The sequence below is a fragment of the Pipra filicauda genome, unplaced genomic scaffold (genome assembly GCF_003945595.2).
Source record: "Pipra filicauda isolate LSUMZ 115617 unplaced genomic scaffold, ASM394559v2 scaffold24_size8852520_pilon, whole genome shotgun sequence".
Classification (NCBI taxonomy): Eukaryota; Metazoa; Chordata; class Aves; order Passeriformes; family Pipridae; genus Pipra; species Pipra filicauda.
In genome coordinates, this window is record NW_024104365.1 from 1995517 (window position 1) to 2021865 (window position 26349).

The window sequence follows — 26349 nt, forward strand, 5'->3', positions numbered from 1 at the left end:
CACATTGTTTTATCCTTATTATTTTCCTTTCCTTTCATGTCCAATTACACTGTTTTTATCTCAACCCCTGAGTTTTACCATTTTTCTGATTCTCTCCCTCATTATACTGAGGGATAGTGAGCGAATGGCTATCTGATATTTAGCTGCCTGCCGAGATAAACAACAGAGATTAAATCACTTGTAACTTCCTGCAAGCACAAGAAAATAAAAGTGAATACAGTCTTCTCATTTAAACCATATTTAGTTATATGAACTAATACATTTTTGAGAGGCAGAAGGGACCATTTTGGTTTACTTTAACCACATGCATACCCTGCCCTTGAACCCCTGGATTAATTCATGCTTTAAGACCAAAAACTGTTTGATCCAGAATATATATATATATATACATAAAATAACCTTACCATAACTGTTCATAATTATTCTTTATTATTGATAAATTATTTTGATATAGAACAACCTGCATATTTTTAAATGATTAACTTGGAATGTGTAAAGAAAATATTTTTATTTTTTTGCTATTTTCATATGATTTGGCCTACCAAATCCATTATGTTGTATTTGTCATGCTTACAAGGCTTATAAGGCTGGTTAAATAAATTCTTGAGGTCGGGTTTTTTGGGATGCACTGAAGGATGAGCTCCTTGGTTAAAAGAAAAGGGTTTTTTTGTTCCATTTTAATCACTGTAATAGAGCTCATTTCTGTGCCATCCTTTTTGAACAAAGGAAATGAGAATGGGATTTAGGAGTAATATAACAACCCTAATCTGACTTAGTATTCCTATTTCTGTCCCCAGAGATATCCCATTAAAATCTGTGACTAGAACACTCTCCTTAGTAATTCATAGTCTGCCGGCTACCCTAGACACCCACAATTATTTTACAGAACAGAATATTTTGTCTTCTAATATGCATGCAATATAATATTTAGACTTGCGAATTTACATTTGTCTGTATTTTATTATAGTATGTGTTTAAAAATTCACTTGATTGCCTCCCTTGCCAGATAAGATATTTTCTTAGACAGTTTTTGTCATTTCTTTTTGTTATTTAGTAGTTCTCCAGTTCTTGTGGCAGTAAAAAATTATCATTACCATTTTGGTTTTTATAATGCTTTCCAGATCATCAATAAAAGTCTTACATAATCTTGAAAGATTACCAGACCCTATAGGACTGTATAACAACCGTACATCCTTAGTGATAATTTTCCCAATTATGCTTAGACTCTGAGATTTTCAGAGAAGCTTCAAGGACCCTCATAGATGTTGTTGCTGCAAGCAGTTTATTTTCTTACCAAAATGTTACATAGTACTGAGTCATGTATTTACAGAACCCTGTAAGTACTTTATTACAACAATGTAACTTCTGTAATGCAAACATTTGCATTCTAAAAGATGAAATTTCACAAAATTTATTAATGATATTTTTTGATATTATAACCTGGTTCAGAATTGCTGTTTGCGTCAAAGAAAGCATTCCACTGAGACATTAGTGAAAATGCTGAGGGGTATTTAGCCAATTGAGCAGTAAAAGATCTAGGGGGAAGGCCAAACTTCCCACAGCTATGTAGGTTAAGCTGAAGACTCCAGAGGACCTTACACCCAAATCATTCACTTGTGCACATGTACCATAGTAGTAGCACACTAATTTTCTCTGACAATAAAATGCCATTGGCAGGGGATGTTTTAGATAACAAAATCTTAGTTCAATAAACTTTCATCAAAATTAAGAGAAAGATCCAGCAAATCTGGAATATTGGTGTGTCTATCGCAATCTTACAATACTGGTGAACTAATCCTTGCCATAATTCAAACTAACATGATTGCCAACAATATTTGCTGTTATTTTAATTGAAATTGGAAAACAATAGTGTATGAGTAAACAAACTCATGGGGTTTTGGGTTGGGGTTTTTTGAGACACAAATTTGGTAGAATGGAAAAAAATTCTGGGACACCTAAAAAGAAAAGTGATTATTTTAGACTGTGACACAATGGGAAGAACATTCATTGTACTTTTTGGGGAGGCACATAGTACATAACTAGTAACCCTCCTTATTCAGTTGGAAGACTCATTAACTGCATACAAAATTCTCCAGTTATAACATGTACTTATTCTCCACTTAAATCATAACTGTATAAAAAGCTCAGCACAACAGAATAATTCTTTTAAATGCCTTTTATCTTTATTTATAATGTGAATCCAATCTAGCTTGAATTATACACATTTAATAAAGAATTTGTATTAGATCCAAGTCTTGCTTAGTAGAGAACCAGCACTGAGATTTCTGAGCTTATATGGAGACAATATTTCTTCTTGTACAATTAAGGAGACTGAAGAGAATAACAAAGTACACATAACAAATGATCTTGTTTATTCTTTAATCTTTACTTTTTCAAGTACAGTAAAAAGTTTGGAAAAAATTGAAGAGCACTTTTTCAATTATAAGTCTACCTTTAAAAGAATATAGTGGGATCACCTGAGTTTTCAAATTTCTAGTTTTAAGTCAATAATGCACAGTAAGACAAAAAGGGAAAAAAAAGAGAGGAAAGAGAAATAATTAAGTTGGGCTAAAATCTAAAGAAGCAGGAAAATATAGGATCTTATCAAGCCAATATATTTTTAAGACTGAGATACAGAGTATAGAGGAGGATGCATGTTCTCAGGCTGAAATAATGTATATATGTGTATATGGTATACTGTGGAAACTGGCAGCAACTTTTGTTTGAAATACTGGCTTACTGAAGTACCTGCCCACCTTTATGCCACAGAGCTCAGGGACAAAGAGTACCTTATCATACAACTTGCTTCGGAAATGTGTCATGATTTGAATAGGGGCAAAAAGTAAGAAAAGTGTGCTGTTTAACTGAATGAGGTTCATTAAACTGTCTGTGTTTTGTTTCCATAAATACTATTTTGGCAGAAGTATGGCATGGATTACACAATGAGCAGGGAACAGGGCAGCAATACAAAGGAACATCTTTTCCTCTTAGCTAGGTAGTTTGTCTTTCAGGTAACATATAAATGCCTAGTAAAACCTTTGAATTAAAAGTGCTGTATAAATTGGTCCTGCTGATTCAATGGTGAATGGTTTTCTACTGCTCTTACGCAGTCTGGCAAGTGGTTTTTATAAAACTATTGAGATTTATATGAGTTGTAGGAGTCATTAGAATATTTTTTGTTGGGCACTATACAGCACTTAACAGAACAACTAGTCTGGGAAGCAACTCCTTAATCTGTAAATAAACTCAGTATATTGGTTGAAAATATGAACCCAGTATATTGTTAAACAACAAAGCAACCACACTTTTGAAGGTATAAAACAGCTGAGTCTGTTTCAGACTAATTAGTAGTTACTTTCAAGAGAAAGAACTATCTCATTATTAAATTAAAGAATCTGCGCCAGTGAAATTTAAGCCAGTGTAAAGAAAGCTTGCCAGATTGAAGCAATTGTAATGTACAAGCCTCCACAAACTGATATTTTGGATGAGATAAAGTTATAAGAATCCTTAACATTTGTGAGAACCTGTTTCTTTAGAGATTATGATGTCTATGTGTATCTGACATATAAACTGAACTGAATATCGATGAATATCGAAGAGGGCATATTGGGTATGTTTGTATGCATGACAGTCCTACCACCTAGTATTTAAAAACTGGATGACAGCAGCTGTACATTTGATTAATGAGAGACATTAACATTATTTAGGTGATTACCCAGCACTGCCCAAAGAATGGAGAAATGTGTTAAACTTTGAGATCTCTAACAGTTGTCTTATAGACCATGCTGGCATCGTTGGCCATTTCTATGGTGATAAATAAAGAGGATCCAGAGAACAAGTACTGGACTCGAATCACCTACACTGCTTAGGCCAGTATCACCTATCCCTTTGCTTTATTTTAAGTCAACTTTATTAATTCTGCTGAAACAATGCCTGGATGTAATTTGGAAATAGTTCTCTCCATGCTAGCCCTGCCTCTGACTGTGCTAGCTTGGTCTACTGCTGCTTGGTCACGCATTTCATATTGTCCCAACACATTTTTTTTCCTTCAGCTTCCACCAGATGTCAATATGACACACCCAGAGCACACAAATATGTTTTGGATTCACCAATACAGAGCTGCAGCAGAGCTCTTATACTATTTCAGACATTTCAAACTGAAAAATTCACACAAAATAATAAATGTACCCTAAGTCTCGGTAGACACCACATGGGTCTTTAAAATGTCTAGGTCCATCTGCTTTGTAGCACAGATGCTCTCTGTCTGCTTTAAGTGTACCTATAAGAAAGATGGTCACAAACTTTGTAGCGGGGCCTGTTGTGATAGAACAATTTTAAGCTGAAGGAGGATTGATTTAGACCAGACATAAGGAAGAAGATTTTTATAATGAGGATGGTGAGGCACTAGAGCAGGTTGCCCAGGTAGGTGATAGATGCCCCATCCCTGGAAATAGTCAAGGTCAGGTTGGACAGGGCTCTGAGCAACCTGATCTAGTTGAAGATGTCCTTTTTCATTTCAGGGGAAGTTGGACTAGATGGCCTTTAGATGTCTCTTCTAGCTATTCTATGATTCTGTGTACCTATTCATTCCACTTGCCCTCTGGACCAGAAATTGGTGCCTGATTTTCTTTTATACTAATAAAGACACAGTCAATTTATATTTTTTAAATTAAAAATAAAATATATATCTCCAGATACCACTCTTCTAAATCTGTCTGTAAGCCACAGTAAAAAAACATGAAAAAAATAAATCAGAATTCTCATTCTGTTGACCCTGGAATTTCCTTTTCAAATCAGGTAATTACTAGAGAGACATATACGAAATTTTGCGTACTTACTGAAGCTCTCCACATGTACTGCTAACTTGCATCTTGTATCTTGTCTTCAGCTGTTGCAGGGCAAATCATTTCCAAAATATGATAAATGGGATCTCCATCAAACAGGCAGCGGTGGAGGTGTAGATGAACAAATAAGTGGTGATTGTGATGATGAAGATGGCTGCGGAGGATCTGGAAGTGGAGAATTCAAAAGAGTCCTGAAAATCACAGACTGTAAGTGCATGATTCTCTTTCATTCGTGCATTTAAATAGTAAATTAGCATATTTTCCACTAATACATGCCACTGAATTATCTTGGAAAAGATGTGGAAATGTTGTCTGCATAATGTTTCCAAGATTTACAGGAACAGGCCTGCACTGGTAGGATTCCTGTGAGCACGGTATCAATATGAGTATCACTTTCATTGTAACTCATGTTAAAACATACTTGGCATAATATAGACTGGACTCAACATAGTATTTTAGTCAAATAATAGGTGTTACAGTGACATGACCCTTTGAGTTACTACTTGTAAAATATAAGAGATTTGGCAGTTAAAAAGAGAAATTGTACTAATTTTTGATGGAAATGTGGCAAAACATGATGTTTAGTGATGGTAGCTGCATTTCATAGAGAACCATTGGAAACAATGTACTAAAGAACTCAACAATAATGCCAGTATTGCTTCTTACACATTTTTCTGTTTTCCTTACTGTTTTGTTTTGGTGTGTTTTGGTTTTTTTTTTTGTTTTTGTTTGTTTTTGTTTTGGGTTTTGTTTTTTTTTGTTGTTTTTTTTTTTTTTTGGTTTTTTTTTTTGGTTTTTTTTTGTTTGTTGTTTGGTTTTTTTTTAATTTTGTTTTTGTTTTTTTTTCTCTGAAACACATTTGTAACAATTTTCTTTAAAAAGTTCATTTGATTGTGCACTTCAGTGGCATGGAACTCCAATCATGAGCAAACAAGTGAGTGAACTACTTCTGCGAATCAGGGTGTTTTTCTACATCTCTTATTTTTCTTCCCAGTGTAGAAATATAGGAAGAGAAGGTGAGAATAGATGCAATTATCATTAAATTGCATTTCTGCATTTTGGTTTTTTTTTCTGCATTTTGCATTGCAAAATTCAATACTAACAGGTAAGAAGTCAAGGTTGGTATAAGTGCCTGAATTTATCTATACTTACTGAATTTGAGAATGCTGCATGTTTTCAGGCTTGGATGAGACCCCGGGTCCTTCTTGACTTGATAGTGAAGAGGCAATTTAAAAATGTGGCTGTAGAGAAGCTGTAGTGTATGGTTGCCTAATTCTGTTTGAACAGCAGAAAAAATGAGACTGAGCATTCTAGGCTATGCCTTAACAAGACAGTTTGGAATCAGCCTCTGATCTTCTTGAATGAATACTTAGTCTATACATTTTCAAGTCCTACTAGAGGCTCTCCAGATGGGATTTTGAGACATCTCCAAAAGAGTTTGGACACTTACTTCCTGAGAGTGCCCTTGAAGATTTTACTTTGAAAAAGAAGATAGGGATCAAATATTTAAAACCAGATGTTCTTTGGAATGCTGAGAATATTATATCTATTTGATAATGACACTCTATGGTATTGAAAGACTGTAAAATAGTCTTAGAATATGACTAGAGCTATTAAGAAAGTATTAAATGACGAAAGAACTGCAAGAACAGTATATTTCATTTCAGCCTCTTCTACTGCATTAGAATTTTCTTTATATTGATATATTTAGTGTAATCTTTTCAAAATGTCAGAATTATAATTAGCCTTCATATTCTCTTTATACTACATGTCTTATAAATTTCCAGAATTATAAGCTATGTGTTAGGCATAGTGAAGCTTGCATGTAATGGTGTTTCATTTGAACATTTTCTAAGAAATAGAACAAAAATATGAATCCACACTGTTCAATATTTTGACTTTTGTATAAATCTTGAGTTACTATTACCTTCCAGCTGTTGTGATTTTGTGGATTTATGCTGGCATATATTTATTATTTGGAATTCACCTTAAAATTGTCTTGAATGTATACCAGAAAGAGTCCTACTTTGTTCTGGGATATCAGATGTGGACTGTCCAAGAGAACTGTTAAAACATTCCATTTAGTAAGAATTTTGTTACAGTATAGACCAAGAAAATTATTTTTTTTTTCAGAAATCACCGAAGTGTATGTTTAAGATAAATTAAACAGCTGCTTGAAACATTCTTCTTTTGCATCACTCAGTCCTACTCATATGAGTAGGACCTTGGGAATTTAAAGTTAAATTGAAAGTGAAAAAAAGTAAAATAAATATATTTTAGTAAGCAGACAAAATTACCTTCTCAAGATTTATGATTTTATGTGACAAATTAGAATTAAAAAATATAATCAGAATTTAAGCTGATATTTTTAATGTATGTTATATATTTATGCAATTTATATATAATTTTATGTAATTTTCTTAGCTTCAGGTGACTGTTATCAACTTCAAGCTAAGTCAGACTCTAAACTCCTTTTTTTAAACTGCAAAGTTAGTTCACTCTGGTGATATTGCTTAGTACTCTTTGAAAAGTATGTCTGAACTTCAGATAAACCACAGGTTGATCACAGTTGTTGGATCCTCAGCATTAGCTTCTCTATGGAGACATACAGATAGTATTATTTTTCCTTATCAAGAAAACTTTTTGCATATTTTACTTCTGGACAACTTTGCCTTCTCTCATAACCAGCCAGGAAAGAAAGGAGGATTTCTACCTATTTTTACTATAATAGAGTCTGAAGGTCCTAGGCAAAGCCCAGGTTTTTTTTTTCTTAGCTACTGCAGACATTTTCACCAAGGAGATGATCCAGTTCACAACAAATTAATGATCTTAATAAGCTTTTTCAGTGCACTGCTATATATAAAAGTAAAATTTAAAGAGACACCTGCCTTCTTTTTTTGATGCCATGTCATTACCTTTTGAACACATGTATGATACTCAGACTTGGAAGGAACAGAGAGGAAGGGAGGGGATCTATTTCTGCCGACATAAAATTATACCAATTTTATGTGTGAAGCAAAAGATTAATTATTTCCACACTCAGTGCTAGAGATGTAAGAATTGATTTCATTTAGTGCTGGAGACTGACAAATGTGTGGTGATAACTTTTAGGTTTCAGGAGGCCAATGAAGAGATTTGATATTTGTGAGTCAGAAGTGATAGCCCTAACATTACACTAGTGCTTAACTATATTTTGGAAAAAATCTGGTTTTCATACCAGTTAATCACTACATTACATTCAATGTTTCAAAGTGCTACAATTGTGCTGACTGGTTTGCTCTTTCATAAGTACTTTTAAAATACAGTAAATTGGTTATTTGAAAATAGTTATTTGAAAAAATGGTACTAGAAAGGATAGTGTACTTTAAATGCATAAAATAAACAGCAGTATAAAGTCTTGACACTTCATTTGCTAGTTTTATTCTACTCTAACCCAGGAGCTCCCACAGGACTCTTTCATGCGTCACAATGAATTACCTTTTCAAAACCTCCTGCAGAATGCAGCAGTAATAACAACAAATACTTATCAGCTATGTATTGATTTGAATCTGTTTTCATATAGTTCTGTGAGGATGGGCTAACCCTGGTATCACTCCTCTGAGGTTCTCAGTGCCATCTATCAAAATTCTCATAAGATTTTTAGCAAGATCACCAATTTTCAAAGTGCTCTATCACTGATTTGTCTTTCTTTGCTAATTTTAAATTGCCACACAGGTGTTTCTTTACTACAGACAGAGATCTCCTAGTTCAGGGCTCAAATATGTAGAAATATTAAGGGTGTGCTTGTGATTAAGGTATATAGAGATGAACCTTTCTTGATTTTTATCTCATCTGATATTCATCCTGTCTGAAGACAGAAGTCTCCAAAATGCTTTATTTCTCAAACTACTTAATCTGTAGATTATAATTTTCTTCTTTGGAATATGCAATAGAGATAAAACAGCTTGGAATATGCTTTATGTTGTGATCTCCATATAAATAAATCAGTCTGTGTCTCTAATCTGACATTATACTGCATTCTCAAGTCTCAAACATCCTTCCTCCTCTTTCTGCTCCTTCACCCACTTCAGTATAGTTGGTTTTTTCACTTTTAAATCTGATTCTGATGGCATATTCTGTGACCAAAACTACTTGAAGCTGGCAATAAAATCTCCATTATGATGTTTGCCATCTGTTATATTGTTTTAAACTCTCATCTGCATTCCGTTCTACCTCAGTAAAGACAGGCATCCCTTATGTCTGAGTAGGATTTTAGGTTTTACTTACACACAAGAGTATTCTTCCTAATCTCCAAATGTTAATGTGAGGTGTTCTTATTCAGGTGTCTTTTGAAGGGCTACATGACTTCACTGTTTACAGTTCACTCAGTTCAGAACATCTTAATTCTATGAAAAACAAATAAGAAAAATAAAAGTTCTTTCTGTGAACACCAACCTTGATCTAAATATGGCACTAACTTCTAATATTTGCATTTATACTCAGATTTTATGCTGTATTTGTGGGATGGATATGATTAAACATCTCTTGTTTAGCTAGAAGAACTGGAATTTAATTATGGTACTTGATATATTTCAATAGAATTGAATGTAGACTTCTTTTTAGTCTTACAAATCTATCCAGAAACAGTCTGTGTGTATTCCCCATTTGAAAATTCTATCTACAGCTAGTGGTTTGTCTTTGAGACATGTCTTTGAGACTCCTCCTTATGAAGGAGATATGGGAAATGAGGGAACTCACAGAACAATCCACCCCATTTTGAAATAGGGAATATAGCCTTACCCTGTTGTAGGGCAAACACTTTCACACAGAAGGTGTTTTTACCCTCCACCTTTCTTAAGAGTACCATTCAGAATTAATTTTATAGTCCACATTAGGAAAATTGATGTATTATTCACTGTCAGGTCTATTTGAGCAAGGACTGTATCTGTACTTGACTTTCTGGACCTGTGTACTTGCTTCTATGCTTTTTGGCTTAAAATTAGGTGAAACAAGGAAATGATATATTACTTTTCCATTCAGTATGTAACTTCTTGACTGAAACAGCTTAAAAGTGTCTACATATCTGGAAGACCAATCACAAGAAATTGGGTTTTTTCCCCCTCTCTCTAGGAAACAGCTTGGAGGGTGACCATGTTGGTGAAAAGTTAGAAGGAAATACATGAATCCATGGAGAGAAGTAAGCTTTCCTGCCTGCCCTCAGTGATCTACAGGCTGATAAATTACTCTTTTATTACTGCATTACCATATAAAGTGTCTATCTCCACCAGGATACCAACTTTATTATGAAGTATAGCAAATTAGTCTAAAGGTAGTTCAGATGACAAACAACCTGGATGATACATTGCCCACACAATACCATATATGATATTTCTCTGATTATTCCAAAAAAGAGCTCTTGAAGAGCTGTAGCCTTCACCAGAGAATCCAGATCAGAAAAGGACATACTGGAGTATATCCTCTGTGACCAATTTTGGGAGGCATTAAGCAGTAGGCAGGAGAGGTTTTTTTGGAAGTTGCTAAAAACTGAGAAGTAGTAAGTGAGAATTTGTTTAACAGGCAGTGCTGTACTCTAGCACTTTTGTAAGAGTGGCACTGGCTACTTTTCATTCTACTGCTGGGGAAATAAGAAAGCATTTAGGACATTCTTTATCCAGATAAATAGCTGTGACATCTGTTATCTTATTCATTTTCCTCAAGAAATATAAAAAAATGAATGAGAAAGCAATAAACGTTAGTATTTTGCTGGAAGTTTGTTTCTTTACTGGTAGTTGTGACTGAAAATATTTATACATTGGTTCAGTGAAATAATACGTGTAATAAAAGGCTCCAAATTTCTGATAACTTCAGAATTAGTGGTAATATTATAAAGTAATTACCAGCAAAACATAACCTCATGTTATTAATGCAGGTCATTTGTAATAATTGCATTGCTCTGATGTGCTGTTTCAGACCAGTGAGGGTGTTCATTAAATGCTATATGATAGCTTAAAACCTTTAAAGAGCAACTGTGCTCTTTGTTTGTGTTTTGGTAGTCTCTATCATACAAATCTTCATATGGATCTATCATGTTAATACCGGACAATACTGTTACAAAATATGAATTTTTATATTATCTGACTTTATTTCTGCCTCTTTGTGAATTCCCTCAGCAAATTTTATGTAACCCTTCCCCTTATTTGTTTTTGAAACAATTCAACCTGATGGTACAGCTTCAATACATTACTCAGGTTAAATTCATCACTCGAGCTCAAAAATTAACTCATGATAAAACATCTTGTTAAGAGAGAGAGCCGATACTCTTAATAGGAAACAACTAAAAATTGAAATGCCGCCATTTGCTTTTTTCCAGTGTATAATATGAATATGCAGGTCACAGCTTTTTGCATAATAATATTCGAGAAAGTTGTCTAGTAACTCTTCTCAGTTTTTGCATGGCATTTCAAATGGAATTACTTTGTTTCTTCTCTCACTACTTGTATTGAATCTGGCTGAGATGGAGCTCATTGGTAGCTGGAAAGGTGTTGATAAAGCATCAGAGTTTTGGCTACTGCTTAGCAGTGCTGGCACAGGACCAGCACTGTCTCTCAACTTTCTTCCTCCCATCAGTAGGCTGAGGCTGGGCAAGATCTTGGGAGGGGACACAACCAGGACAGCTGACCCAAACTGATCAAAGGGATATTCCACACCATATGGTGTTGGCTCAGGTATAAAACCTAAGAAAAAAAGAAAGGAGGATGGGGAATTTTATATTTACAACATTTGCCTTCTGGAGTAACCACTACGTGGGCTGAAGCCCTACTTATCAGGAAGTGGCTGGACATTGCTTGCTGATGGGAAGTAGGGAATAAAGTCTTTGGTTTTTTTCCTTTGCATGTATGTGCACTACATTTCACTTTTGCTTTATTAAACTGCCTTATCTCAATGTATGAATTATTTTCCCTCTTATTTTCTCTTCCCTGTCCAGCTGAGAAGTGGGAGTGAGCAGGTTGGTGGGCATCTGGAGTCCAGCCAGGGTCAACCCAGCACAATGCTTCATGTCATTATACATTCAGCAACTTTACCTGTGCAAACTTCATTGTGAAGGTCTATGCTTAGGAATCCACAAGTCTTCTTTTTCTTTTTTTTTTTTGGTGGAAATCATTGGAACTTGTATATCACTGTGGCTTTGTTTATGCTTCAATATTTATATCATTATGTATTTCTGTGCCAACACTTGATCATGCATACAGAAGAACCTTTGAACATCATATATGTTGACAATATGTATCTGCTTGCTGAAAGTAAATAGTAATTTCTTGAAACGTAAATTTTTCATTGAAATGTACTAATTACATAAATTTTTCTCTTCAAAAGATTTTCAGTTCAACAAAACACAAGGAAATGAGAGAGAAGAGCTCAGATTATGACAGTCTTTCTGTGAGAAGGAAGGGTGAGATGCCCTTAGCTTCCCAATCAGTAATAGCCTATGAGAATATTATTGAAGTTTTATGTGATACCATCAAAGTTGTGTTATTTACTAATCCAATGCCCTCAAATGAGCCAGTGGAATACTGGTCAAGGTTAATCCTTCAAAAAGCATCACACTGTCCCAAGTACGTTGTCTCCCACTTTTACTTATTTACCTACCTTTACCTATTGTAAATCTGTCTCTCTCTGGACCAAAGACTGTTTAGTTATTTGGATAGAACAGGAAAAACTAGAGGGAGATAATAATCAGGCTAAGTCTCTAGAGCTGTGGTTAAAGATTTACAGCTGGTATGTGTAATAAAACCAGAATAACCACTTCACTAGTGTCTGACTTTAGGTCTTCGTTTTCCTCAAAAAAAGTTGAAAAGGTTTGTGTGTCATCCCATTAACAGACAAGAACTTTGAAAATTTCACCAAGGAAATAACTCTTAAAAAAGAGAAGTGTACCTTTATGTATTCTCATACAAGACACTAAAAATCCTTATCTACTCTATATTAGGTTGGGTACTATTTACTTTTGCATATGCATCTGATATATGCAAAATCAAGTTAAAATACACTTCTAGTTTATGCAAAGTATGGTTAATTGGAAAATAATAAGGCTAATATGTTAGATTTGAAATTAGTTCTGATTGAGTTCTTTCTGAAGTCCATAGGCATCATTTCACCAACTTCATATGAGTTTATATTTCCCAGAGAGACCACATAATGACTTTAGTAGAAGTTACAAAGTTTTAATTATATTTTTAAGTTAATTATGTTATAATAATACCACTATTCTGAAGTTACTTCACTAATTCTGAAGTTACCAGAAATTTGGAGCCTTTTACTGCATTGTTTTTACGGTATTATTTCATTGAACCAATGCCAACTAATATTTCTAATAATTTCTGATTATTCTTTGGATATAATTCAATAAATTTTTTTTCAATTTTATGTGTTGTTTGAAATGTGTTTCATGATACTGCATTGAGGATATGAAGAGAATTTTTTTTGTAACTCTTGATCACTGGGTTCAAACCACCTTTACTGTTCTATCATATACTTCCATGAATTCAGTGGACGAGAATTTTTATTGTTTTCCTTTATACAAAATAAAAGTGAGCAAGAGTTTTCCCACAAAAATATGTTCTTTTCAAGCAGTTTTGTTTTAAATCAATCCCTTTCTCTAAGTAGTGATGTCTAATCCTCACAGACCTGGGAGTTTTTGCTTCAAATAAGCATCCAAAAGTCAAGGTATATTTAGTGACCTTCTAAATAGTCACTTTCATCTCCAGTTGCCCTCATGTGTGAATTTATTATGTCTAGGAGATCTTTCTTTAACTCATAATTTTGAATTTTTCTTTTTAAGTCTCTTCATATTTTTTGTGGGTTTTTTTTTCCAAGTGGGTGGGGTTTTTTGTTTGGTTGGTTTTGGTTTTTGTGGTTTTTTGTTTGTTTGGAGGACAGATATAGCCTACTGTATGTTTCCTTTTTTTTCCCCTTAGAATGTAATCTTACTTTAATAACAATAGATACAGAGATGGGATTTTTCTTCATGAATTAAAAAATTTGGACTTCTTTTATAGTCACTGTAAGAAATATGTATCACCGAAAATGAGTTAACACATGAGGACGCAATTCATTAGGCTTACATTAAACTCATCTGTTAGGATGAGAAGAATTTTGTCCTACAATCCTTATTTCTCTCAGCTGATTGTAAAAGGACTCAAGCTTCAGTACCTCAAGTATGGGTATCTAAAGTTAGTTAGACAGCTCCTTCCCTAAGGAGCTCTTTTGCTTTCACTCTGGTTTTGATTTAATTATGCTTATTTTTAGATAAGGGTTAAATATTTTCAATGTACTTTACAATCTCATTGTCAATATCACTAATGATATGTTACAATAAAAAACAGAGGGGGCACTTGCAAATACAGCAAATAAGGTCTATAAAATGCAATTCATGTTGTCTGAAAGGCCTAGTTTGCTAGGAGAAGAAATCACTCCTGTTTTCCATCAACTGAGATGAAGAAAATGGTGAGTGAAGCAAAAAAAATGTGGGAATGGCTGTAAATCTCATGGTGTGTTTTGTTATTAGACTGTCTTGGTATCTGTTTTACCTACTTCTTCTTTTAGATTTTGAACACAAAAGTAAATGTAAAACTACAACAAAGCAAAACTTTCATGGCCATTACATTACAAAGGAATTATTTCACTGAATTAAAAAGGAACTGTAAAACACTTTTCAAATCTACTTATGAAAGAATGTGCTCCTTTTGCAAAGATGTGAATCATATCAGACTGTTATCTTTCTATTTATTTCTTAAATAGATAGTAACCATCACACTTTTGTTTACTCAAAGGTAATTTATAATGAAAGGTAGCTCTAGGGCCACTCATGTGTCTCCAGTCTTTATTACATTCTTAAAAAAGTCTAAGTCTATGTGATCCTGAGAATTCCCTTTGCAACCTATGTAGAGACCTAGTTTAATATTTGTGTCTTCAACTGTTAGTGATTAAAACTCTAATGCCTTGACTAATCTGCTTCTCAGTAATTCATGCCGAGACCATTTTTAAACTTTTAAATAAAAGATAATCAATTAATTTTTGTTTGTTACAGAAACTTAGCACTATCTTTTTTCCCAAGAAATAATATGTATGTGAGATACAAGCCTATGCAGGATCCAGTTGTTAAAATCTGCAAAACATGTGTAAATATATATATATTAAAATGTAAATCACCAAAAGTTTCCTAAAGAATAGTGAACCTATTCTAAAATACTCAGTTATGATCTGTATTCTGTAAAATATTGTTCTGCAAGGTAGCAAGTGACTTTCCCTTTTCTTTTGTTCTTTTAAAGGGAAGTGGTTAGGCATCTGTATAATTCCAATCTGGCCTATGATTGTGATGCCTCATTTCTAGAATTAGTCTGGTAATAGGCAAAAATACTGGTTTTAACTTTCTGGAATGAAATACCTGTAAAAGATAGTTCAGACACCTAATTGTATGGGTGGGACTCAGTTGCCTAGACATGCTGTCTTTTTAGCAGATTATTTCAGGAGTCTGTTTCTATATGTGCTCACTAGTTTATTTTGACTGTATGAACTCTGTTTCCAGTCACTACAGCAGGAGCCAGCTCACATTAAACCTTGTACTCTACATACCTACATTTAGATAAGTTAAACTGGAGATAAATTCCACTTGTCGTGTTTTCAAAGGTTGTCTAACTAGAACAACCCTCCCAGATGTTGGCCAGTAGCAGTGAGATTAGATGTACTAAACATGAGTCATTTTTCTTACTTAGAGCCCCATTAAGCAGACACTGCTCAAGGCCAGTAGACGTGCTTAAGGAAGGGAAAATCTCCTGCCTTTGTGATTTACCCAGTTGCAGAAACAGAGGGTTATGCCACAGCTCAACAGACACAGACTTCATCAAAGCATCCTTTGTGGAACCATGTAGTCACCAGCACTTTTTTATGTCAAATCCATTAGATCTCTGAAACATGGATCTTTTCTCCCATTTGGCTTCCTTTCTCAAGTTTGTGCTACATGCAGTCATCCCCAGGTAACTGCTTTTACAGCAAAAGCTGAAGTTAAGGGCCTCGTGAGTGCCTGTTACGTTTCTCATACAGACATATGATTTGGGCTTGTTATGAACATAGATTAGATGGAAAGATATGTCAGATTTCTAGAAAGGACATGGATCCCTTGTTTTTATTTTATTATCAGTAATGCCCTAAGCATTGTGGACACAAGTCAATCAATGCCATTTTAATTCAGGGCCAAAATGTCTCTGTGACCCAACCTGGAGAAACAAAAATGTAACCTTCACAACAGTGACAGAATGAAATAAAATGTCCAAGAATAAGAAACTAGTGCCAAAGAGAGGATTTTTTTTGAGGAAGTTGTCTGATACAGATGTCTGAATGAGAACAAGTCTGAATAGAGAATGATGTATGAGAGATAAGAAGAAATGTCCTTGTACACTACCTTTATTGTGTCTGTTTCTTTTTTTAATTTTTTTCCCCCAGTGTTTATAGTCTTAAATAGAAATGCTTATATATGTAAGTCTCCATCTCCAAGGCCAAAGAGTGGATCCTGTGATCAGTGTTGGGATGTGAAAAACACAGTTTGTGGCTCTTACACAGTTGATAGTGATATAGAAAGTAAAATACTCTTAAGAGTATGGATTGAAACAGTGACATTTGGAAAATATGTCAGTTGTTAGACGGAGTGGAGATAGCTGGCAGTTAAAAAACACTATTTCTGAAATACCAGGAAGCAAAATCAGAATATGACAATTGTTCTTAAAGGAAGAAGCTACATATGAGCTAAATAGCTGCAAGATAATCACTTAGTACATATTGTATTGTTGCCTTTCATAGATAAATGCAGTCATTAGCAAAAAAACAAACAAACAAACAAACAAACAAACAAAAACCCCACACCAAAAAAAGGGACTATTAATTAAGGAAAAGGCTTCCTAACAAAATTGTTCAGCAAAAGCTACTTATAGACAAAAATACTAATCATACATTGTGACATGCAGAAGACCTTGAAATTTATTAAAACTTTGTGAAGGGTTGACTAGTTAAAAGTACACATCAGGGATTTTATATTTAATAAACTAAACATGCATACTCATATATTTAAATGAAGATAATAAGACACTTGAATACGTTCACAATTTACAATGTGCTTGTCTCTGGTAGTTTCAAGACTTAGACACATAAGACAGTTAGACACACCTTAAATACAGGGAAGTTAAGAGTACTGACCATCATTTGCAAATTGATTTAGCTGAGAAGGTGGCCTCTGCTGCCCACTTTGCCTGTCCTCTGAAGCTATATCTCCTCTAGCTGCTACAGTTGAACCACAAATGGCAGTGGACCTTCACCATAACTGTTTAACAGAGACCAACTCTTCGAGGCAAACTGAATGGGCTTCTGCCATATATTAATATAGATGTGCTGGCCAGATAGCCACTCAGATGTTCTCTTACTCCCCATCCTCAACAAACGTTAAAAAAAATACAATGAGACAAAAAAATTTCTTGTGTCAAGAATAAACAACAGGAAGGTCACTTGCCAATTAACATCACAAGCACTTGAACATCACTCAACTTGAAGAAAATTATTTTCTTGCCAAATAAAATAGAGTCAGACAGTAAAAAAACCACTTCACACACCTCTTTTCACTCTATTTCACTGCTTCATTCCCAGCTCCTTTACTTCCTTCTGCCACCAAGTGGTGCAGGGGTGACAAGGAGCGGGGATTACAGCCAGTTCATAACAGTTCCTTTCCGCTGCTCCTTCCTCCTCACATTTTCTTTCCTGCTCCAGTGTGGGTCCTCTCCAAAGGCTGCAACTTCCTTCAGGAAACATTCACCTCCTCCAGCATGTAGTCCTCTACAGGCTGCAGCATGGTTATGAGCTCCTCTTCAGGGTCTGCAGGGCAATTTCTGCTCTGGTGCCTGGAGCACCTCTTCCCTCTCTTTCATCTCTCACCTTGGTGTTTTCTCTCACATTTTTTTTCGCCTCCTTCCTTACAGTGCCAGGCAGCATTTTGCCCTTTCCTAAATATGTTTTCAGAGGCACCACCGTCCTGACTAATGGGGCTCATCCATGCCCTGTGGTGGATCCACTGGATGTCACTGAATCTGAGTCCAGCACAAGGCATCAAACTCTCTCCTCACAGAGGCAACCCCCACAGCCCCCACTGCCAGCACAAGTGTAGGACCCCAGGCTCGCCCCACAAGCTCAGGGAAAAATGCGATGGTTTCAGGAGGTCAAAATAACACACTTTTACTGGCATACTTTGGAAAATAAGGGAACTCGGCAAAAATTTAAAACAAATATTCAATCAACATAAAGCATTTTAGAAAGCATTGACTTAGCAAATTTCAACCCATCCAGGTTTGTTACCTAAATATCAAAAAAAGGACATTAGGAGAAGGAGAAGAAGTAAAGGAAGAGAGAGAGAGAGAGAATTACAGCTACCGCCTTCAGTTCAGCACAGAACCAACTACCACAGATCCAGGGACAACAGGGTCGTGTTGTTGATTTTACTTTATCTGGACTCCTGTGGCCGCTCTGCCCCCAGGTGGGGCTTTCGGTCTGCCAGCCATTCTGGGCTGGTTTAGGGGCTCCAGGGTGTGTGGTGTGGGGCAGTGCTCCCTGTGTGCCAGGGACTGACAGCTACACTGACGGCTCTCATGGAGATGGGGCTGTTGCGGGGGGTAGAGCATCATTCCACCTTGGCAGAACCTGATCTGTCCCCTCCCACACACACCGAGTTGTTTCAAGCCAGTAATAACTTTCAATTTTTAGTCTCTCGCAGCTGGGGCACATAAACCCAGTGCAATAGCACACCGGGCACTGGTGTGTCAGATTTCACAGGGGACTCATCTCTCCTTATCAAGGGGGAATCACTTTTGGAAGTGATGTCAAGAGGACAGGCTGAGGAAACAACCATCTCATTTTATTCACTTGCTGTTTAATCCAGCCCTGGTCATGAACCAGCACTATGGACAGCCCTGTGGGCTCAGCTGAGAGTCTCCTCATGTACACACACTGCAGAAGGTTTGGCCTGCCAGATGGCAAAATCTGTTACTCTTTCTACATGTCTGTCTACAGTAATTTAACAAGTGTTTGCTTGTAGATCTGCTTATATACAGTCAGGACTTCAGTTCCTTCCATTTCTGTGCCAAGTATTTTGATGAATTCAGGGTTAGATCCTTTGAGACAGTCACCAACTACCAAAATCCCAGTAGCTTCACCTTGTGAAAAATGGTCCAGTGATCAATACCTGTATTAACAGAAAACGAAAAATTCCATAGACACTAGAAATAAATGGGAACTTCTCATGGGCTATGCTCAGCAACAATGTCCCTTTAAGGCTCTTGTCAGTGGACTGAGAAAGTTGCTGCTTCTGCTTCTCTAAATTAGCTTCTTATGTGAATGCACTGAGCAAGATGTGTGATGCATAATGACATAGAATATATCATTGAAAAGGAAAATATAATATATAATTAAAGAGATTATGATTAAAAATTTTGAGCTCAGTAATATTTTTATGAAATTATAAAGTAGTTTTCTACTAAAATTTCAAATTTAATATTCAGTTCATTAGAAACTTTCATTGTCCCCAAATCCATAAACATTAATTTATTTTACTGTGCAGTAATTTCTAAGAAATGTAAGTTATAAACTGTAAAATAAAGTGTTTAGATATGAATTCACAGAGAATAATCAGATTTCATTCTTCCTCTAGTTAATCCTATCTATTGCCTTTTTTTTTTGGCTTTTTTATTGCTCCTCCCTTTTTCTAATTAACTACCATTTGTCATCTTATATCAACTGACATAATTATAGGTCATTATGTAGGATACTAATAGCTCTACAAGTAGTTGCCTTACACATAAACTCTCATGTCCAAATGGCCACTTACCAAAGAAGTGGATTTTAATTTCTCACCATTCATTGCTGTTTCAATTGCTCTAAACAGGATAATTGAAGAACAGCAGGTGCTTTTTATTTCAGTTCTTTAATCTTGTTTCTTAACTTACCCTTTTAATAGCAATGTTCTTTCATGGAAAGAAGGCAATTAATTCTTCTCTATGCCAGAAGATGCCACTGTAGCACTCACAAACAGTGAAGACTGATGACAGGGGAGAAGAGTATGAATATTATCAGATACAGCATCTGATTGATTGCTACTGTGAAGGTATTACTGTGAGTATCCTAAAAGGACAGGGTCTTCATTTGGTAAGAGAATGAGATTCTGCAATATTTTTTATTTTTTTCAAAAAATAAATAAAAGCATGTACATATTGGGAATTAAAAGAAACAGTTATTTTATGTTATGATTTCATTAACTGCAACCCTTTTCCAGTATTTGTCACCTTGGATATTTATGTGCTAGAGCAGTGTACCAAACATTAATATATGTTTTTTTCTCCAAAGGATTTTTCTAGAAAGAATTTCCTGCTGTTTAATATACTGTATAAATCACTTTGAAAAAATAGTCTTCTTAGGTTGCTATTTCATTTTCTTCTACATCCAGTTAATAGCAGAGAGGTTTGAGATCATCTATCTATTGCAGTGTCATGGTTCTTTTTTTTTTTTTTAATTCTTGCAGTCCATCACTAGCTTTAGAAACTAGGTTTTTCCCCAGGCAGTAAAGAAACAGGGCAGCCAAAAAATATTTACCCAAAAGGTCTGCCTAAAAGGATGCTTTATTTTATTTTATTTTAAGAACAATTTGAACATTTTAACCTCTCAACACCTATGCTGCTTGCTGGTGACAAGGGAGAAGAGAGAGGAAGTTTACTGTGCACCCCATGATGGTCAAAAAGGCCAAAATTGATAATCTATAAAAAATTACAATAGGAGGAAGCACTTTAAAAACCCTTCCTTTTAACAAGCTCTCAATTAATTAATTGTTTGTCCTCAGAGGTGGAGTGGTGCCTACATAAAAAGCAAGCAAATATATTCAGAGGGTGTGCACATATGATTTTCAGTGGGACACCAATCTGCTGTCAAATGTGAATGTCATGAAATGTTCAACCAGAATGCACATGTGGAATTTAAGCCCTACTGGGTTTTCTGCTACAAAAGGTGAAAAAATATTACTCACAAGCACTATACAATGCAAATTCTATACCATGTATTGTCAGTATTTTTTTCTCAGTTAATATTTAAAGACTTCATGTCTTGAGGTCAAGCAGGTTTGTCAGCTAATGTTTAGAGTTTATGATGTTTCTATGTGATTAGAAGCAGGCCCAATTTAACTCTGTGGGGGGGTGGAGGAAAGCAAGAGGAAGGTTTTTTTCAGTCAGTTATTTCACTATTTTGTTTCTCTCCTTTGACCACATTCTAATATTTTTATGTCCGTCTTGTATTCTGGAGTCCAAAACTGCACACAGTACTTGAGGTGAGGCTGCACCCATGCTGAGTACAGTGGGACAGTCACTTCTTTAGACCAATTACCTACACTGTGCTTAATGTACCTCAGGATGCAGTTTGCCCTTTTGGCTACCAGGGCACATTACAGACGTGCAGTGACTTTCCTATCAATCAAAATTCCCAGATTCTTTCTTCAGGAATTCTCTCCAGTCTCTTTTTCCTGAATCTATACATCCATTCAGGAATACATCATCCCAGGTGCAGAATGTGACTTTTGTCCTAGTTAGATTTCATACAGTAGGTCACTGCCCAGCAGTTTATTCTACCATGACCTCTCTGAAAGACTTCTTTACCCTCGAGGAAATCAATGGCTCCTAATTTCATAATCAGAAAACTTAATTAGTGTGCACTCAACTCCTGTGTCCAGGTCATTGCTAAAAACATTGAAGAGCACTAAAATTGAGTCCTAGGGAACACCTCTAGTGACTGACCACCAGACAGGTGTTACCTCATTTACCATAAGTCTTTGAGCCTGACCTGTCAGCCAGTTGTTCACCCATCATATTGTGTGCATGTCTAGCTGTATGCTGGACATTTTATTCAGGAAAACTCTGTGAGAGATAGCATGAAAAGCATTGCTAAAATCCAAAACACCTGTGTTCCCTGCCTTCCTGTAGTCCACTGGTCAAAAGTGATGTGTTTCCACATCCAGCACATCTATTCATCCTGTCCAGTGTGCTTAGTAGCTCCTCAGTTAGTAATATCTTTCCTCTCTTTAGCTGCCACAACAGAATTTGTCATCAATTCAGAAGTTACTATATGGAATAAAAGCTGGGTCTCTGTGCCATGGTTTTGAAAGGCATGTTGAGCACTGCCAGGTGGTGGGAAAATTGGGGATGCCTTTTACACCACTGAAATTTATGCCTTCTTAGCTATCTTCATGAAATATTAGCTGATTACTCTGTCCTTCCGTTCAAATTTCTGAAGGAATATGTAGGAAGGAACCAGAAAGGATATTTTGTCAAGTGACAGAATATTGAACAATTGATTACTATGGGGCAAAACTACAACTCATGTATCAGCCTATTATTATTTTTGATTAAACATTTTTCTACCAAGAGTTTTTCCTGAAATTGTCAAATGACTTGAATACACTTATGAAAGTGATCTAATAATATCAGATGGTCAGTCTTATGGGCTTAACCTTAGTCTTCTTACTAAACTCACCAAAAATGTTATATAGTAATTGCACTTTGAGACTTTTTGTTTTGCTTGCTATCATTCTAAATCTTTCTTCGTTACTTCTCCATTGCATCTCATCTTTGTACGTTTTGGTTTTGTGAATACTAAACATACACCCTAAAGTTAAGGCTATAAAATACACTTATGTGGTGGTTTGACCTTGGTTGGACACCAGGTGCCCACCCAGCCGCTCTATCACTCCCCTTCCCAGCTGGACAGGGGAAACAACCCGAGGGTTGGGATAAGGTAATTCATTAAAACAAAAGCAAATCAAAAGCTTCTTCGTGCAAAGCAAAGCAAAGCAAACACAGTTTATTCTCTAATTCCCATGAGCAGTGATGATCAGCCACTCCCAAGAAGCAGGGTTTCAGCACACGTTATGGTTTCCCAGCAGGCAGATATTGGAGACAATGAAGCCTTCCTGCTCCTTGTCTTAGCTTTTATGTCTGAACTGACGTCATAAGATCTGGAATATCCTTTTGGTCAGTTTGGGTCATCAGGCCTGCTTGTGTCCCCTCCCAGGATCTTGCCCTCGACTGAGTAGCAAAACCACCGGTGTGTTATCAACACTCTTCTAGCTACCAATGCAAAGCACAGCACTGTGAGGGCTACTATGGGGAAATGAACTCCAGCTCAGCCAGACCCAATACAACTTACATCGTTAACTTATATTTATATAACTAAAAGGTGAAATATCATCTTAAATGCACTGGCAAAAAATTTTTGATGCACAAAACTTCTTTCCATTTTTGGCAAAGAAGCTAAAGTATATAAATAGTGGAGCCCATCTGTTACAATTGTAGGATCTTTTTACCAGTAATTAAAACAATTTTATTTGGAAAATAGAATTCATTCTACTCTAAATACAGCTAAAAATATCTGTGAATGAAAGTATATTTGGAAATTAAATAAAACTCCAAAATCCCCTAATTTTGATACTAAGAAATCCCTAACTCGACTTCTACCGTAGTCCCTGGGTTTCATGTTTACTGGTGTCACAGGTGTTATTAAGAAGCACCAAATATTAGGTACCTATGAGTCAAAACCTAGAGAATTTTTTTTATGACTTATAGATAGGGCTAGTGATACAGACAGTGAATATTATGTCACTGTGCACATCAGTTTTGCAGTGATAAACTGCTTATTTCTGCTTTTACTGCATTGTATTCATCTTTATGTTTATCTATAAAAAAAGTATAATGTATCCAAAGCAATTTGTGGTGAAGTGTTTAGCCACAGCTGTGCCCATTTCTCATTTTGGAAAAGAGCAGTGCAAATATTGTGAGAAAATGTTGAAAGTAATTAAAATTAAAGACTTTGATGGACCACTCCTGAATATTCCTTTTTATGAAATTATCTAAATTTCAATATGTAGTGGGTTAACGGTATGCGGATGCCATGTGCCCACCAAGTCATTCTGTCCTTCCTCTCCTATGAGGAGAAAATATAAGGAAAGGCTCATAGGTTGAGATAAGGACAGGGAGAGGTCACTCACCATGGGCAAAATTGACTTGGGGATATTAGTAAAATTTAATACCAATGAAATCAGAGTAGGGTAATAAGAAATGAACCCAAATCTTAAAATACCTTCCACCCCAACTCCTTTCTTCCTGGGCTCAACTTCATTCTTGATTTTTTCTACCTCTCACTTCACCAGTGATGCAGAGGGATGGAGAATGGGGGTTGCAATCAATTCGTCACATGTTGTTTCTGCTGCTCCTTCCTCTTCAGAGGAAGGACTCCTCCACACTTCTCCTGCTCCAGTGTGGGTCCCTTCCACAAGGTGCAGTCTTCAGGAACAGACTACTCCCAGCATTGATCCCCCATGGGGTCTCAAGTCCTGCTAGCAAACCCGCTCCAGCACAGGCTCCTCTCTCCATGGGACCTCAGGGCCTACCAGGAGCTTTGTCCAGTGCAGGCTTCCCATGAAGTCACAGCCTCCTTCAGGTATCCACTTCCTCCAGTGTGGGGTCCTCCACGTGCTGGCAGTGGATATCTGCTGCTCCACCGTGGACTTCCACAGGCCACAGGGGCACAGCCTGGCTCACAGTGTCTGCACCACAGACTGCAGAGGAATCTCTGCTCTGGCACATGGAGCACCTCCTCCCCATTCTTCTGCACTGACCTTGGTATCCACAGGGTTGTTTCTGTTGCGTATTCTCCCTCCTCTCTCTGCGTGCCATTGCAGTGGGTTTTTTTCACCATTCTTAAATACATTATCCCAGAGGCACTACCACCATTGCTGATTTGGAGCCAGCCCTCATTGTCTGTGTCAAACAATGGGGGAATCTTCTACCATCTTATCATAGCAGCCACCCCTGTAACCCCTTGCTACCAAACCCTGGCCATGCAAATCCAATAAAGAGTAACATTTAATTAAAATACAACAGAAATACAAAGCAGAAAGCAAGACAACATGCATGTACTTTTAGTTAATTTTTTCTGTTTGGTTGGGAGTGTTTCCTCTAAGAAATCAATTCTGATAAATCAACTAAATCAGTAGTTTGCTTATAGGACAGCTACTGAAGTAGAGCCATATAGCATATTTTGTTAAGGTTGTGTGTGGCAATATCTCATGACATTATGTGCAGAAGCATACAGCTTTTTCAGACTGTGATCTTTCTCTTTTTATTTGGTTATTTATTTAAAAAGGTTCAATTTTCACCAAGAATTACTTGTTCCTTTAATTTTTTTTCATTGAAAGATATCCCGTACATGTGTTCTTAGATTGTATACAGTCTTTGTAATCCAGTAATTAACTAAATCAGTATTTAAAATTGTAAATATCAATTATTTGATTGAATAGTTTATTTAGCATACTAGCAGATTTAACAACTAGTAAATCATGCAATCCTCAGTGTCGAGAATGACAATTCTCATATTAAAAGATAAAAAAAATCCCTAATTATCTATTCTTGTTTGCAATGTGAATCTTTTTTTTTCTTATCATAGAAAACTGGATAATTTTTCTTCCAAACTTTGACATATCAATTTTCATTGTACTATCTGTGCTTAATTTCTCACTGAGACCTAAGTATTTAGTGAGACTTCAGGTTTGTGTTCATTTTTACATGGAAGATAAACTGATACGGAAATAACCTTCTTTTTTCTATTCAATTAATAGAAGTACATCTCATTATTTTGGTGAGTGTAGTAAGAAACAAATAGCAGATTTTTTTTGTTTTGTCTGTAATTCAGAACATCTGTCTTAAAAGTGCTCGATCCCTTGTTTCTTTTTCTGGAGTGTATTATAGTATTTTTCCTCACCATATCCTTTGCTTTCCTACTGTCTTCTCAGACTGTTCTTGGCACAGAATGTTTCGGTTTCACCCATCCATCTGAAGCCAGCTACTAGCTCTCCTTCACTTTGGATAAAATCTCACTGCTGTGTGTTTTGAACAAGCAGTCCCTCGTGCTGCTTTAACAAGGTTTCACTGAATATACATGGCAAAAATTAACAGGTCAAGAATTGGATTTTGAATAGGTTTGAATTTTCTTCTGAGTATTTTAATGCATTTTGTTTCCTTTTATTCCACTTTTATTGTTTTAAGTTGTTAAAATTTCCAAATTTTCTCCACAACTATAAGCAATGCTAAAATATATTAAAGGACATTTTCATGTAACCCCATGGAGCTCTGCCTTAACAAGGGTAGTAAATATCCAGAAACTGATAATTTAAGACAGCTGACACAACTTTAGCTGACTTAATCCTTTCAACAGACTTCAGGACCGCAGAGGAACATAGTCCTCATAATAACCCCTACCGTATCTATTCCTATTCCCAAGTTTATTTTTGCAATGAGTGAGAGTAAGGACAATAAAGAAGGAAGGGGATACTACATACTATGGGATTACCATGTTTTCCTATGTGGGCAACAAGCCCCATTCCTGAGCCAGAGACCATCTCTAG

At 35.9% G+C, this 26349-nt stretch overlaps 1 protein-coding gene across 1 annotated transcript in view; it reads left to right on the forward strand.

The window, feature by feature from the left end:
* Positions 1 to 26349, forward strand: part of GPC5 (glypican 5) — a 611018-nt gene that overhangs the window by 312327 nt on the left and 272342 nt on the right. The window contains exon 8 of the mRNA XM_039381946.1: positions 4889 to 5051. Within this exon, the coding sequence (XP_039237880.1) occupies positions 4889 to 5051 (163 nt within the window). The remainder of the gene's footprint in view (positions 1 to 4888; positions 5052 to 26349) is intronic.